This window comes from Lepidochelys kempii, chromosome 4 (assembly GCF_965140265.1).
Source record: "Lepidochelys kempii isolate rLepKem1 chromosome 4, rLepKem1.hap2, whole genome shotgun sequence".
NCBI classification, from domain to species: Eukaryota; Metazoa; Chordata; order Testudines; family Cheloniidae; genus Lepidochelys; species Lepidochelys kempii.
In genome coordinates, this window is record NC_133259.1 from 117,957,345 (window position 1) to 117,973,309 (window position 15,965).

General features: G+C 39.8%; 1 protein-coding gene across 4 annotated transcripts in view; it reads left to right on the forward strand.

The window, feature by feature from the left end:
* The window catches only part of SORCS2 (sortilin related VPS10 domain containing receptor 2), an 843,820-nt gene that overhangs the window by 696,912 nt on the left and 130,943 nt on the right, over positions 1-15,965 (forward strand). For all 4 annotated transcript variants that reach the window (XM_073342594.1, XM_073342595.1, XM_073342596.1 and 1 more), the window contains exon 5: positions 2,899-2,972. In XM_073342594.1, the coding sequence (XP_073198695.1) occupies positions 2,899-2,972 (74 nt within the window). The remainder of the gene's footprint in view (positions 1-2,898; positions 2,973-15,965) is intronic.

The window sequence follows — 15,965 nt, forward strand, 5'->3', positions numbered from 1 at the left end:
TGGATGACCTTGTAAACTGGAGTAATAGTAATAGGATGAAATTTAATAGTGAGAAGTGTAAGGTTATGCATTTAGGGATTAATAACAAGAATTTTAGTTATAAGCTGGGGACGCATCAATTAGAAGTAACAGAGGAGGAGAAAGACCTTGGAGTATTGCTTGATCATAGGATGACTATGAGCCGCCAGTGTGATATGGCTGTGAAAAAAGTCTTGGGATGCATCAGGAGAGGATCCAGTAGGGATAAGGAGGTTTTAGTACCGTTATACAAGGCACTGGTGAGACCTCACCTGGAATACTGTGTGCAGTTCTGGTCTCCCATGTTTAAGAGGGATGAATTCAAACTGGAACAGCTACAGAGAAGGGCTACTAAGATAATCCGCGGAATGGAAAACTTGTCTTATGAAAGGAGACTCCAGGAGCTTGGCTTGTTTAGCCTAACTAAAAGAAGGTTGAGGGGAGATATGATTGCTCTCTATAAATATATCAGAGGGATAAATACTGGAGAGGGAGAGGAATTATTTAAGCTCAGTACCAATGTGGACACAAGAACAAATGGATATAAACTGGCCACCAGGAAGTTTAGTCTTGAAATTAGATGAAGGTTTCTAACCATCAGAGGACTGAAGTTTTGGAATAGCCTTCCAAGGGAAGCAGTGGGGGCAAAAGATCTATCTGGCTTTAAGATTAAACTCGATAAGTTTATGGAGGAGGTGGTATGATGGGATAACATGATTTTGGTAATTAAATATTCATGGTAAATAGGCCTAATGACCTGTGATGGAATGTTAGATGGGGTGGGATCTGAGTTATCCAGGAAAGAATTTTCTGTAGTATCTGGCTTGTGAATCTTGCCCATATGCTCAGGGTTTAGCTGATCGCCATATTTGGGTCGGGAAGGAATTTTCCTCCAGAGCAGATTGGAAGAGGCCCTGGAGCTTTTTTGCCTTCCTCTGTAGCATGGGGCATGGGTCACTTGCTGGAGGATTCTCTGCTCCTTGAAGTCTTTAAACCACGATTTGAGGACTTCAATAGCTCAGGCATAGGTGATATGTTTTTCACAGGAGTGGGTGAGTGAAATTCTGTGGCCTGCATTGTGCAGGAGGTCAGACTGGATGTTCATAATGGTCCCTTCTGACCTTTGTATCTACGAATCTATGAGGAGAATGCATTCTGAAGGTTCTGATTGAAATAAGGTAGTCTTTGAATGAATAGTGTTATGTATTGCGCATGTCATGGAAAGAGAATTATATCTGTGCTACTGACATTCCTTGTCTCAGTGTTCTTGTTGTTATTAGCACATTAATTTCTGAAATTAACTGTGGTGGGAAAGAAACCAAACCCAGTGTTACCAACTGTGACCAGTGCAGAGGAAGGGAGGAAGGTCCTGGCCCATCCCCTGCCATCTCCACCTTACCTCTTTTGAGGTAGCTGTTGCTCCTTGGGGTGCAATCAGGGAGCAGTCTCTGTGCTTATTAGGATCCCTGTTAAGCAAGCATTTTAAGTAAAGCTGTCAAGCAATTAAAAAAATCGATCCGATTAATCGCGCTGTTAAACAATAATAGAATACCATTTATTTAAATATTTTTGAATGTTTTCTACATTTTCAAATATATTGATTTCAGTTACAATGCTGAATACAAAGTGTACAGTGCTTACTTTATATTTTTTATTACAAATATTTGCACTGTAAAAAACAAAAGAAATAATATTTTTCAATTCACCTAATACAAGTACTGTAGTGCAATCTCTTAACATGAAAGTTGAACTCACAAATGTAGAATTTATGTACAAAAAAACCCCTGCATTCAAAAATAAAATAATGTAAAACTGGTTGAAGCACCAAGGGACATATAAATCTTTAATGCATCTGGCGTGTAAATACCTTGCGACGCTGGCTACAACAGTGCCATGCAAAAGTTCAGGTGACATTGTAATTAAGAAGTGGGCAGTATTATCTCCCGTAAATGTAAACAAACTTGTTTCTCTCAGCGATTGGCTGAACAAGAAATAGGGCTGAATGGACTTGTAGGTCCTAAAGTTTTACATTGTTTTGTTTGTGAGTGCAGTTATGTAACAAAAAACCCCTACATTTGTAAGTTGCATTTTCATGATTAAGAGATTGCACTACAGTACTCGTATAGGTGAATTGAAAAATACTATTTCTTTTGTTTATCATTTTTACAGTGCAAATATTTCTAATAAAAAATAATATAAAGTGAGCACTGTAAACTTTGTATTCTGTGTTGTATTTGAAATCGATATATTTGAAAATGTAGAAAAACGTCCAAAAATATGTAATACATTTCAATTGGTATTCTATTGTTTAACAGTGTGATTAATTTTTTTGAGTTAATCATGGGAGTTAACTGCGATTAATCGACAGCCCTAATTTTAAGCTTTGCAGAATTGGGGCCTTGAGCATTTGTAATTGGCTGGCCCCTGTGTTGGAAGAACCAAGGGAGGAAAAATTCCCTTGTACTCCTTCCTCTTGAACAATCACAGCAGGGTAAGCAACAGTCTGCTCCAAAATGAAATTGTACATTGTTTTCATGGGAAATAAGATGTCATTGACAGAGTGTTTCACTCTTATTTATATATATATAAATATAAATAATTTTATATATATATAAATATATATATTGTGTGTGTGTGTATATAAATTTTTGTGTGTATATATTAATGTTAAGGAAGTTTGTCTTTGTTTCACTTGATCAAAAAGATTCAAATGTTATTGCTTTGGAAAGCATTCTAGAAAATTCCTTGAACTGACTTTGATTTACGTGAAATCTGTCCTTTTAATAGCTTATTTCAAAGTCCCTTGGTTAACCACTGTCTTTTAAAATTTAAACTGTTAGCAGTGCTCTACCAGCTAATATTTTTCTTTTTTCTTTGAAGCTCTATGTGTCAGTTGACTTGGGGAAAAAATGGACTCTTCTGCAGGAACGAGTGTCAAAAGACCATATTTTTTGGTAAGAGGCATACATTGTTGTTAGTCTCCAATGAACACATGAAAGGAAAAAGTATCTGATACTATTCCTCCTAAGTGTTTCCTGAGGCAGGAGGAAGGATAATAAAACAAATTTGACATCTTTTGCAGGGGCAATTCTAGTCTCCTGTTCACCTGGGTCCAGTCTTGCAAATTCAGACTCATACTTATTCAGGCAAGGAGCCCCAATTGAATCGAATGTAAGAGTTTTCAGTACTGTGATCTAGTGACGTTGGTTTAGAGAGAATTTTAATGTCTACTCAAACTGCACTTCATTTTACAGATAAAAGTGATCTCTAGAAGCCAGATGTATCAATCTCAAGGGAAAAATCTATAAAGTTAAAGGCTGAATCTGGCATTATCTACATCTGTATAGAAAAATGTTCATTGCTTGGGAAGCAAGTGAAAAATCATGTTTTTGTCCAATTGGCAAAACATTTGCTGTCTTTCCACAAATATGGTGGGTTGTTTTCCCAGGGAGGAAAAAAAACTGTTTGTTGAACTAAAATGGCCACTGTTCTATGAAAGTTACCCGAAGCCAATCTGTGAAAATGTGTGACTTGTTCCAGAATGGAAATGAAAGAGAAGAAAAATTGTGGTCAGTTGTGGAAGTGATCAAATTTTATATTTAACTAATTGCCTGAATTCTGTTGGGAAAAAAAAAAACTAAAAAAAATCTCAGCTTCCACATGTGGGCTTTAATATAAAAAATACAGAGGGTTTCATCCAATTCTAATTTTAGCATTATTTATTATTATTTTGTATTCCAATCATACCCACAAAGTGCTAGACACTGTCTATCCACACAGGAAGACATGGTGTCTCCCCAAAAGATCTTATCATCATAGTTCCTTTGGTATTTCTGAACAGCGTGAATTGCATTGCAGTGTATCTTTATCCTTGTGCAGTCATCTCTGGCTTTCAAGATTATGGAGTTAGCCAGCTGTTGGCCTACACTCTAATGGACTTAACTAATTTCAGCTGCCTTCCTAACTAGTGCCTGCACTTGCTGTGTTCCCCCTCCCCAAGTTCTTTAGGCAATTGGGGTATGTCTATGCAGCAAAAAGTCAGTTGACTCAGGCGTGGGGCGTTTGTGCTCCAGGGCTAAAAATGGCAGTGTAGATGTTCAGGCTTGGGCTGGAGCCTGGGCTCTGAAACCTGGTGCTCTACAGGTGAGGCGCTAGGCCCTGGCCAACCCAGCAGTCACTCTGCTGAGCTTCTTATTTGGAGAAAGAACAAGAGGACTTGTGGCACCTTAGAGACGAACAAATTAATTTGAGCATAAGCTTTCGTGGGCTAAAACCCACTTCATTGGAGGTTTCTCTTTGTAAAATATGGAGATTATAAAGTGAGGGATAATATACTAAATACATATATATATAAAAATATCATGGTCAGATTGGAACCTGGCAATCCATCCCAAGTGCAGGTTAGCGTGTAGAGGCACTGCTCCAGAAGTGGGACCGGTAGCAAGCTGTGAGTCTGTGTCACGATCTGCTTCCTTCTTGGAAGCTACCTGTGTCACAGCTACCTGTGTCAGCTCTGGTGGACCTCTTTTCACCTGCGTGGGAGAAAGAATACCAGCTCCTTTCCCCCCCACAACTCCGTCACACAGTAGGGCTGATCATTGAGGCTCACAGCAGTATGTTTGTGCCACAAATGGCCAAATTCCATTCAAAACTCACATCAGCTGGGAATTTCCAAGGTAAGATAGATCCTTCTTCCTACATAACCATCATTATGAAGGTTCTTTTGAGTCTGTCTTAGCTACCTTGTCCTATACAGTCAAATTTAGAAGCAACATTCTGGGCCAAATTCTGCTCTGGTTTATTTCCCATTTTCTTCATTGGGGTTGCACAGGGTATATAAGTCAGGACGAGGTATGGTTCACTATCTTTAATTAGAGAAAAAACTTATAATGTGCTCGTAGTTCTATCATCTTGTGTTTTTTTAATCCTTGGCTATTATGAAACACAAATTAATAACAATTATAAAAGAAATCAGAACTTCCTTGTTCTACACACTTGTTTAATGATGGTTTTCTTATCCTGTTTTAAGTATATTTAGTGCAGATAGATTATGACAAACTGAACATTATATCAGAAATTAAAGCTAATTCTGAGTGAGTGTTACAAAAGCAAACAAACAAACTAGGAGTATTTCTTCTATCTTGGGCCCCGATAAGGTAGGGAAGACATTACAAATCCAGGAATTCAGTGGGATTTAAGCACATGCTTAAAGTTGAGTATGTACTGTACTGAGGTATTTTCCTGAATAGGGAACTTTCCTAAATTAATGAGACAGAATCAGGTTATAAATGCGGAAATTTTGGTTAAATTAGATAAATAATGGTTACTATTACTACACAATCTTATTTGTTTGAGAGCTTGTTCTTCACATTCAACACAGGTGACTGTAACAGTATTTAAACTAAGTAGTTACACTCTCTCTCTGAAGTACAGTATATAGTCTGTGTATATTTATATATATTGCATGGTGTGTGTGTGTATATACACACATACACGCACACCATATAAAATACTATATATATGCACATACACATACACCAGAAGGAATGGACTAAAGGAGCTGAGAGAGGTGCAGTCTCATCCAGGTCATATGACAATTGATCCAAAAGAACAGAAGGCACTTACAAGCCAGCAGACAAAACACTTAGAGAGAGCCTACAGAGATCATCACAGAATGTAGAGATGGAGAATCACCCACGCAGAGCGGGAAGAAGCTCCTCAGAGAATAGTTTCCTAGACTCAAAAACAGGTGACAGAGAGACAGAAATAGGTCACTCCCTGGGTCACTCCTACTGTGGTTGCCTGCTGACGAGTCCAAACTATTTCAAAGACAGTGTAATCTGCTGAGTCTGTGGTAAAGACCGGACTCCAACTCAGCTATGTTCTAGCAACATCTGGGTGAAGGGACTCTGTGGGACTCTGGGTGTCAATTATTTTTTTTAGTGTTTATATTAAAATGTTTGGAAAATAGGGAAGATGTATGATGATCAGTGGTACCAGAGTCAGAGGGCCCATGTTCAGTGTTTACTGAGGGACTGCTGTTGACAGGACACCAGTCTAGTGTAACAGGGAACGCAGGCTGGAAGCAACTCAGCCATGTGGACAGAGCAGTGCAAAGGGTTTAATAAAGTTCCATTTGTTCAACTTAACCTGAATTCATCTTCACTCTTTGCATATGAAACACTCATACTCTGGGAGTACCTAAAAGGTAAGGACAGACTGGGTTTACAGTACACCTCCACATCTTATACCATATAGTCTTAATTATATCATTCAAGTCCTCTCTACTGTGTATGGTCATCACATGCTTGTTAGACATTACACCACTACGCCTTAAACTAAGTTTACTTTGGCAGACCCTAAAGTATCAAGCTTGCTCTCTCTTAACATTGAGCTAAATTCACTGCTGATGAATAGGTGAAACTCTATTGAAATCAATGGAAGTGTGTCTGTTTACACCAGAAGAGAAATTGGCCCTTCTCTTTCTCAACTTTACAAAACTATCTTAACATCTAGTGTTAACAAAACTGGTTTTAATAAGGTCACTTTTAGTTCTATATTTATTACCTACTCCTCCCTTATACCCACCTATCCTTGTTCTCTTTGTTTTTTTTCACCCTCGGTTTGTGGTATTAACTCTTCTGCCAAGTAAAGTCCACATATGCTCTGTCCTCTACAATTCCGTTCAGAGGTCAGGAGGCAGAACCAGACTAGTCAGCCAGTGGCAAGGAGAGTGTGACCCATCCCTGGAAGATCCAGCCAGAGATTTTTTGTTTTGCCTACTCCGCTGCAGATAGGCTTTTCCAGATCTCCTTGTTGCAAAGCAGAGCACGTCAGAAAGTGGAATTTCTGTCCAGTATTTTGACATTTTTTTAATGTCCACAATGGGGATGAAAAGCCAAAATATTGAGAAGAAAAATAGAAGATAAAAATAAGAAAGAAAATAAGAAACATTTTGAAGACTTAAGAATAATAATAATAAAAAACCAGCTTGGAAATATTGAAAAAAAAAACTTTGACATTTTTCAGTTGAATCAAAATGTTGTGCCTTGAAAAAATAAAATGTAGATTTGCAATGGACATTTTATGTCAAAATATCAACTCAAAACTATTTAATTTCAAATTAACATTAAGAAATGAAATATTTTGTTTATTTAAAAGTGTCACTTCAGAAAATTGAAAAATTGCAACAAAATCATCATTTCTCCATGAAAAGTTTAAATTTCAACAAAACATTCTTTGATCAGAAACTTTTGTCACAAATTTTTGACCAGCTCTATTGCTGAACAGAAGCTGAAACCAACCAAACCTAACCAAAATGGGATGTTTTTATTACAGTTATTTAGCTTAATGGATTTTAACCCTGATTGACTCGTGTTTTATCAGGTACTTAGCATACCTATGGATGGGGACTGTGGGGAGGTTTCTCTAGAAATAGCATTATTTGGCCTTGTCCTGAAAGAGGTGAGGCACTCACAACTCTCAGCGAATTCAGTGACTGTTGTGGGTTAGGCCCATTTTAAAAAATAAAAAACATAATGTAATAACAATTCCCAAGAGGAGAAAATTTCATAGTTTGGGATTCCTCTCACTCCGTTGATATACAGTGAGTTGGACTCTACAAACCTTACTCATATAGGGTGAAATTCACCTCTGTGCAGAAGGCTAGCACAAGATCTATCCACCAGTTAAGTTCTGCTTAAGTAACACGTCAGTAATGCATGGGCTGCGTGTTGGCTGTCTACACAAGGGCTAACCTCACCCCAAGACAGTCATAGAATCATAGAATAGAATATCAGGGTTGGAAGGGACCTCAGGAGGCCAACTAGTCCAACCCCCTGCTCAAAGCACGACCAATCCTCAACTAAATCATCCCAACCAGGGCTTTGTCAAGCCTGACCTTAAAAACCTCTAAGGAAGGAGATTCCACCACCTCCCTAGGTAACCCATTCCAGTGCTTCACCACCTTCCTAGTGAAAAAGTTTTCCTAACATCCAACCTAAACCTCCCCCACTGCAACTTGGGACTATTACTCCTTGTTCTGTCATCTGCTACCACTGAGAACAGCCTAGATCCATCCTCTTTGGAACCCTCTTTTAGGTTGTTGAAAGCAGCTATCAAATCCCCCCTCATTCTTCTCTTCTGCAGACTAAATAATCCCAGTTTCCTCAGCCTCTCCTCATAAGTCATGTGCTCCAGCCCCCTAATCTTTTTGTTGCCCTCCACTGGACTCTTTCCAATTTTTCCACATCCTTCTTGTAGTGTGGGGCCCAAAACTGGACACAGTACTCCAGATGAGGCCTCACCAATGTCGAATAGAGGGGAACAATCACATCCCTCGATCTGCTGGCAATGCCCCTACTTATACATCCCAAAATGCCATTGGTCTTCTTGGCAACAAGGGCACACTGTTGACTCATATCCAGCTTCTCATCCACTGTCACCCCTAGGTCCTTTTCTGCAGAACTGGTGCCGAGCCATTCGGTCCCTAGTCTGTAGTGGTGCATGGGATTCTTCCGTCCTAAGTGCAGGACTCTGCACTTGTCCTTGTTGAACCTCATCAGATTTCTTTTGGCCCGATCCTCTAATTTGTCTAGGTCCCTCTGTATCCTATCCCTACCCTCCAGCGCATCTACCGCTTCTCCCAGTTTAGTGTCATCTGCAAACTTGCTGAGGGTGCAGTCCATGCCATTCTCCAGATCATTAATAAAGATATTAAACAAAACCAGCCCCAGGACCGACCCTTGGGGCACTCCGCTTGATACCGGCTGCGAACTAGACATGGAGCCATCAATAACCATTGAGCTCAATGATCTAGCCAGCTTTCTGACCACCTTATAGTCCATTCATCCAGCCCATACTTCTTTAACCTTCTGGCAAGAATTCTTTGGGAGACCGTATCAAAAGCTTTGCTAAAGTCAAGGAATAACACATCCACTGCTTTCCCCTCATCCACAGAGCCAGTTATCTTGTCATAGAAGGCAGTTAGGTTAGTCAGGCATGACTTACCCTTGGTAAATCCATGCTGACTGTTCCTGATCACTTTCCTCCCCTTTAAGTGCTTCAGAATTGATTCTTTGAGGACCTGCTCCATGATTTTTCCAGGGACTGAGGTGAGGCTGACTGGCCTGTAGTTCCCCAGCTCCTCCTCCTTCCCTTTTTTAAAGATGGGCATTACATTAGCCTTTTTCCAGTCATCCGGGACTTCCCCCAATCACCATGAGTTTTCAAAGATAATGGCCAATGGCTCTGCAATCACATCCGCCAACTCCTTTAGCACTCTCGGATGCAACTCGTCCGGCCCTATTTGCTTGTGCTCGTTCAGCTTTTCTAAATAGTCCCGAACCACTTCTTTCTCTACAGCGGGCTTGTCACCTTCTCCCCATGCTGTGCTGCCCAGTGCAGGAGTCTGGGAGCTGACCTTGTTTGTGAAGACAGAGGCAAAAAAAGCATTGAGTACATTAGCTTTTTCCACATCCTCTGTCACTAGTTTGCCTCCCTCATTCAGTAAGGGGCCCACACTTTCCTTGACTTTCTTCTTGTTGCTAACATACCTGAAGAAACCCTTCTTGTTACTCTTAACATCTCTTGCTAGCTGCAACTCCAAGTGTGATTTGGCCTTCCTGATTTCACTCCTGCATGCCTGAGCAATATTTTTATACTCCGCCCTGGTCATTTGTCCAATCTTCCACTTCTTGTAAGCTTCTTTTTTGTGTTTAAGATCAGCAAGGATTTCACTGTCAAGCCAAGTTGGTCGCCTGCCATATTTACTATTCTTTCTACACATCGGGATGGTTTCTTCCTGCAATCTCAATAGGATTCTTTAAAATACAGCCAGCTCTCCTGGACTCCTTTCCCCCTCATGTTATTCTCCCAGAGGATCTTGCCCATCAGTTCCCTGAGGGAGTCAAAGTCTGCTTTTCTGAAGTCCAGGGTCTGTATTCTGGTGCTCTCCTTTCTTCCTTGTGTTAGGATCCTGAACTCGACCATTTCATGGTCACTGCCTCCCAGGTTCCCATCCACTTTTGCTTCTCCTACTAATTCTTCCCAGTTTGTGAGCAGCAGGTCAAGAAGAGCTCTGCCTCTAGTTGGTTCCTCCAGCACTTGCACCAGGAAATTGTCCCCTACCCTTTCCAAAATCTTCCTGGATTGTCTGTGCACCACTGTATTGCTCTCCCAGCAGATATCAGGGTGATTGAAGTCTCCCATGAGAACCAGGGCCTGCGATCTAGTATCTTCTGCGAGTTGCCGGAAGAAAGCCTCGTCCACCTCATCCCCCTGGTCCAGTGGTCTATAGCAGACTCCCACCACGGCATCACCCTTGTTGCTCACACTTCTAAACTTAATGCAGAAACTCTCAGATTTTTCTGCAGTTTCATACCGGAGCTCTGAGCAGTCAAACTTCTCTCTTACATACAGTGCAACTCCCCCACCTTTTCTGCCCTGCTTGTCCTTCCTGAACAGTTTATATCCATCCATGATGTTACTCCAGTCATGTGAGTTATCCCACCAAGTTTCTGTTATTCCAATCACATCATAATTCCTTGACCGTGCCAGACTTCCAGTTCTCCCTGCTTGTTTCCCAGGCTTCTTGCATTTGTGTTTAGGCACTTAAGATAACTCACTGATCATCCCGCTTGCTCAGTATGAGGCAGGAGTCCTCCCCTCATACTGTACTTGGAGTCCTCCCCTCATACGTGTTCTTGATGAGTAAGGACTACGGAATGTGCCCTATTTCATTTTCAGTTAGAATTAGGGAAATTGTTTCTTTATTACTATATCTCAATCCTTAAAGAATTTATTTTCCTCAACTAAGTGGAGTATGTCGATCCTGTGCTACAGAAATCTATTTTTCAAAATATAGGCTCTTTATTTTCGCGAATGGTTAAAAAAAGACTTTATTTATGAAGAGCTCTTGCACTCTGGAGACCAAAGTTCAGTTCCTAACATGAAATCCTATGTGAGTAATCAGTCATAGCTGGAATCATGGATGTCAACTGTAGTGGGTTTCTGGCTATTGAAGTGCCAAGTGAAAAAGGGGATTTCAGACATGTCATGCCCTTAAGGAGGGGGAAGTGGAGATAGGATTTCACTGAGTCTGTAACACTGAATTTTGTGTGAAAGGCTTTTGACTGTTAATCCAAGAATCTGTATGGACAGTCATTCTTACATTTGGCTTGATCAGTTAAGGTAATATTTATTTTCACTTTTGTGCTGAGATCAATATGACAAACAGCTCCAGTACTGCTATTAAAATGAGATGGGCTGGGAGAATATTTTCATTAAAAAGTATTTAAACATGGGGGCAGACACAGAGCAGGGGACACTGGCCTGGTAGGACATTGAATGAGCAGTTGACAAATTGATTTTCAAAGATGATATAATGAATTCCCCTTGCCACGTCCTAAACATAAAGCAGTTGTAACTCAAATATATTATTATATTGTGTAAATCAAATTTATTTGTCTCACCAAGTAACTCAAATTCCCAGGAACCATTATCCTTTAAAGCTAATCAGAGCAGACATTTGCAACAGTGTTTAAAAAAAAAAATCCCCACAGTACTGTATGTAGTAAAAACAGTTTTTCACCTGGTCCTTCCATTGTAAGCAATGAATAATGCTGTTTTCACTGGATTTCTAAGGAGTGCTTTACTGTTGAACTGACAGTGTGAATTACTGAAAATCAGTTTCAGTTCCAGATCTTGAACCTATTAACATTCTGATAAGCATACTGTTATTATTAACGGGTTATATTAAAGCGGTGCTGGAGAACAGAGAGTGCAAACTAGCTAGTTTTCACTGGGTCTTTGATAGGAGGCTCATGTAACAGTGATGAAGAGGGTTTTGTTTGTTGTTTTTAGAGCTAGCTTATTTGAGGATCTCTCTGCATCAGCATGCACCACAGTAAATTGCATGAAATATTTAACAATGGAGCCCTTTTGTGTGCTTCTTGAGGAACCTAATTAGTGTAGATGAGCTATACATCCATGACAGGTTCCACCTGATTAGGTACCTAATTCTTGCTTCTCTTGAATAAAATGAGATTAAAAAAAAGAAATCATCCCCTGTCTCTTCCCCCAAATTAGCCCAGGGCATTTAAAATACAGAAGTACTGCCTATGTGGAGATCATATCCAAAGGCATCAGCTTTATATTATAGTGTGTGAAGGGTTATTGTTCATGATCCACATTTCAAAATGTACTGTGTGTTAACAATTTGTGTTTTTGACTCCCATATATTATGTGACTGTAGGTCAAATTATAAATGACCACTACTGCTTTTCTGATATTTTTTGTGATTGAAGTAAGTGAAAGCTGTTATGAGCAGCTCACAAGGATGAGAAATAATTAAATAAAATAACAATCTTGGTTAAAACAATATTAAAGGCTTGACAAACTCAGACAAAGGAATTCTGAATATAGAAATTCTTAGTGTTCTTACTGAGAAATGTAAAATGTGCACAATGTGTGAGTGTATATTTGTGTAGACACAGACACAGAAGCTTGTTTTTCTACTCCATTATATCATTTTTATGCTGGTGTAACTCCCTTCAAGTCAATGTTTTGCACAGTGTAAAAACTGAGTTAACAGAGTTGAGAATTAGGGTCCGTGAGATGGGGGCTGAAAGGAACAGAAGAGGAGCTTAAACCTCCCACACACACACTAAAATTGCAGGGAGCTCTGCATAATTAAGCGGCCTAAGTGAGAACCTATTAATAGCTGTTTGTATCAAATCCATCTAAAAGATCAAATTCAGGGCACTCATGATGTGTATGTGGGAACAAAAGTGGCCAAAACCCATGAGGACTGATGTAGCACTGACTTGCGCCTTGTTTAGTCATTTATACTCTTCTACAGTTGGGATGAGCCACTACCAAATCAGACTAGTAGTTTCACACTCACTTTGCTACAGGTATACACAACTCCACAATAGAGCTGGTCAGGAGATGAGAACATGAGAATTCAGGACTGGAAGAGATCTCCTAATTCATCAAGTCCAGCCCCCCTGCTATTACAGGTGACCCCATCCTATAATAATACACTTACCAAGCTCCATCTTAAAACCAGTAAATTTCTTGCCCCCGCAACTCCTATTCAGAAGTTCTTCCAAAACCTCCTCTGGTTAGAAACCTCCTTCTCTTTCCAGGCTGAAATTACTCACGGGCATTTATACCCATTTGTTCTTGCACCAACATTGTCCTTTAGTTTAAATAACTCTTCTCCGTCCTTAGTATTTACCTCCCTGATATGTTTAATGTCCTCCTTCCTCCATCTCCCCCCCCCCCGCACCCCGGGAATATTTCACCCAAACCAAAAAAATAGTCAAAATTTTCAGTGGAAATTTTTGACTTTTTGTCAACAACAAAGTCCTTCCCCCAAGTCAGCTGCTGGCAATCAAATATCAAAAGATATTGGGCTGAAAACTGCCACAAATTGAGGAATTTTTAGCTGAACACTGATGAAAATTAAAAATGATCAATATTTTTGGTTTTTAACACAAAATCTAACATTTTCAAGGAAAGCAGGTACATTGAGAAAATACTTGTTTCCTTGAAAACCCAAATTGATGGAAAATTTGTAGACAGAAGTAGTCCACAAAGTACACACCAGTTGAAAATCAGGCATTATGGAGCCCACATGCCATAGATTCTCCAGGGCTGCAGAAGTGGTATTCTAAGGTGGGCAACCTTGTAGTATATACCCCACAGATCCACCACGCACCCCACACTGCTGAAATCAGTTATGCACTTGGCACTAGTAATCTGTGTGAGCGGCTGAGCAGGCTTTCCTGAGCCAGCTAGAATAATATTGCTTGTGTATCAATAGTAACTCTGTCTGTATTTGAGGACAGACAACAAAAATGATTTTGGCAACAAAAATGATTAGGGGGCTGGAGCACATGACTTATGAGGAGAGGCTGAGGAAACTGAGATTATTTAGTCTGCAGAAGAGAAGAATGAGGGGGGATTTGATAGCTGCTTTCAACTACCTGAAAGGAGGTTCCGAAGAGGATGAATCTAGACTGTTCTCAGTGGTACCAGATGATAGAACAAGGAGTAGTGGTCTCAAGTTGCAGTGGGGGAGGTTTAGGTTGGATATTAGGAAAACTTTTTCACTAGGAGGGTGGTAAAGCACTGGAATGGGTTACCTAGGGAGGTGGTGGAATCTCCTTCCTTAGAGGTTTTTAAGGTCAGGCTTGACAAAGCCCTGGTTGGGATGATTTAGTTGGGAATTGGTCCTGCTTTGAGCAGGGGGTTGGACTAGATGGCCTCCTGAGGTCCCTTCCAACCCTGATATTCTATGATTCTATCATTCTATGAAATGTAAAGAGGGCCTGGATATGTCCCACAGTATTGGTAACATCCAACTGAGCTGTCCATCCATGAGCTGCATGTATTGTGTGTGTCCTGTAAATTAGTGTTTCCCATACTTTTAAAAATTTATAAGTCTTCTGCACCCACCAGGTCTGCAACCCCACACTTTAGTAATTCTTAGATTCCAAGGCCAGAAGGGACCATTGTAATCATCTAGTTTGACCAGCTGTATAACTAGGCTTGGCAGACTTTTTAAAATCATTTCAATGGATAATATATTATTATTTTTGAGCATTTTTTAATTTGTTTGGAAAAGTATTGTGGGGGTGCGCAGTCAGACAATAATTATGTAATCACAGTAGACGTTGAGCTTCAAAAAGCTAAAGCTTAATAACCATTAAAACACAAATTGTCAACATCACATGTTGAAATACACAAAGTAAATATCCTTAAAACAATCTTGAATACGTTCTCAAGCAGCATTTTTCTTATTTTGCCTATCTGTAAATTTTGATTATTATCAATGGAAATATTTTTTCATTGGTTTGTGTGTGTACAGTAAAGTCAATGTTTAATGATATTTACTTATAGAAACCTAACCTTCCAAGCCTATATATAACACGGGACACAGAACTTCCAAATGCTTGTGTAGATCTTCACAGTCTAATACTGTATCTTCTTTGTTACACGCTTTGAGGACCAGTGAAAATAGTTAACAATGTTGACCTTTAAAGCACCATTGGCATGTGAGTTATTTAAATGAAGGGAGCAGTTCACACTTCAGAGTTATTGTTTCAGGCTGTCTGCAAACTCAGTGCATTGGTTACACACACTTCATGTTTTGAGATTTTCTTTGCTACCATAACAACCAGAGACTGAGTTCTTAAAAAATGAAAGCTTGAGACTCTGGAGAACAATTCAGAGATCTATCCATGCCTTACCCTTTGTGGTCCTGAGGGGCAGCATCCCACATTTTGGGAGACATTGCTGTATATTAGTATAGCTGAGACTCAAATCTAGACCCTGATGATCTAAAGGTTACGCTTTTACTAGATGAGCCAAAAAGGAGCCTCCCCTATGTAAGCTGAATTAAACTTGTCTCAGCTGGTGGTTGTTCTTTAAGTATCTTACAGAATTGTAATAAAGTGAAACACAGTTTATATATACAAAACATGTATTGTCTGTACATTAATGTTTTTTTAAAGCTAACTTGCCTGTTTTATTATTGGACTATTAATAGGATCAAGTCCACATTCAGTGGCTTATGTATAGTTACAGCAAGTAGTTATGTTGGAAGAATACAAGAAAAACATCTGAACCAGAAACAAACAAACACATACACGCTATTTTCCCCCACCAAGCTAAAAAAACCCAAAACACTTTCATTTATCCACATCGGTTTAAATAATTTTTTAAGGGGAAGAGAGCATCTGGGGATCATAGAATATCAGGGTTGGAAGGGACCTCAAGAGGTCATCTAGTCCAACCCCCTGCTCAAAGCAGGACCGATCCACGACTAAATCATCCCAGCCAGGGCTTTGTCAAGCCTGACCTTAAAAACTTCTAGGGAAGGTGATTCCACCACCTCGCTAGGTAACGCATTCCAATGTTTCACCACCCTCATAGTGAAA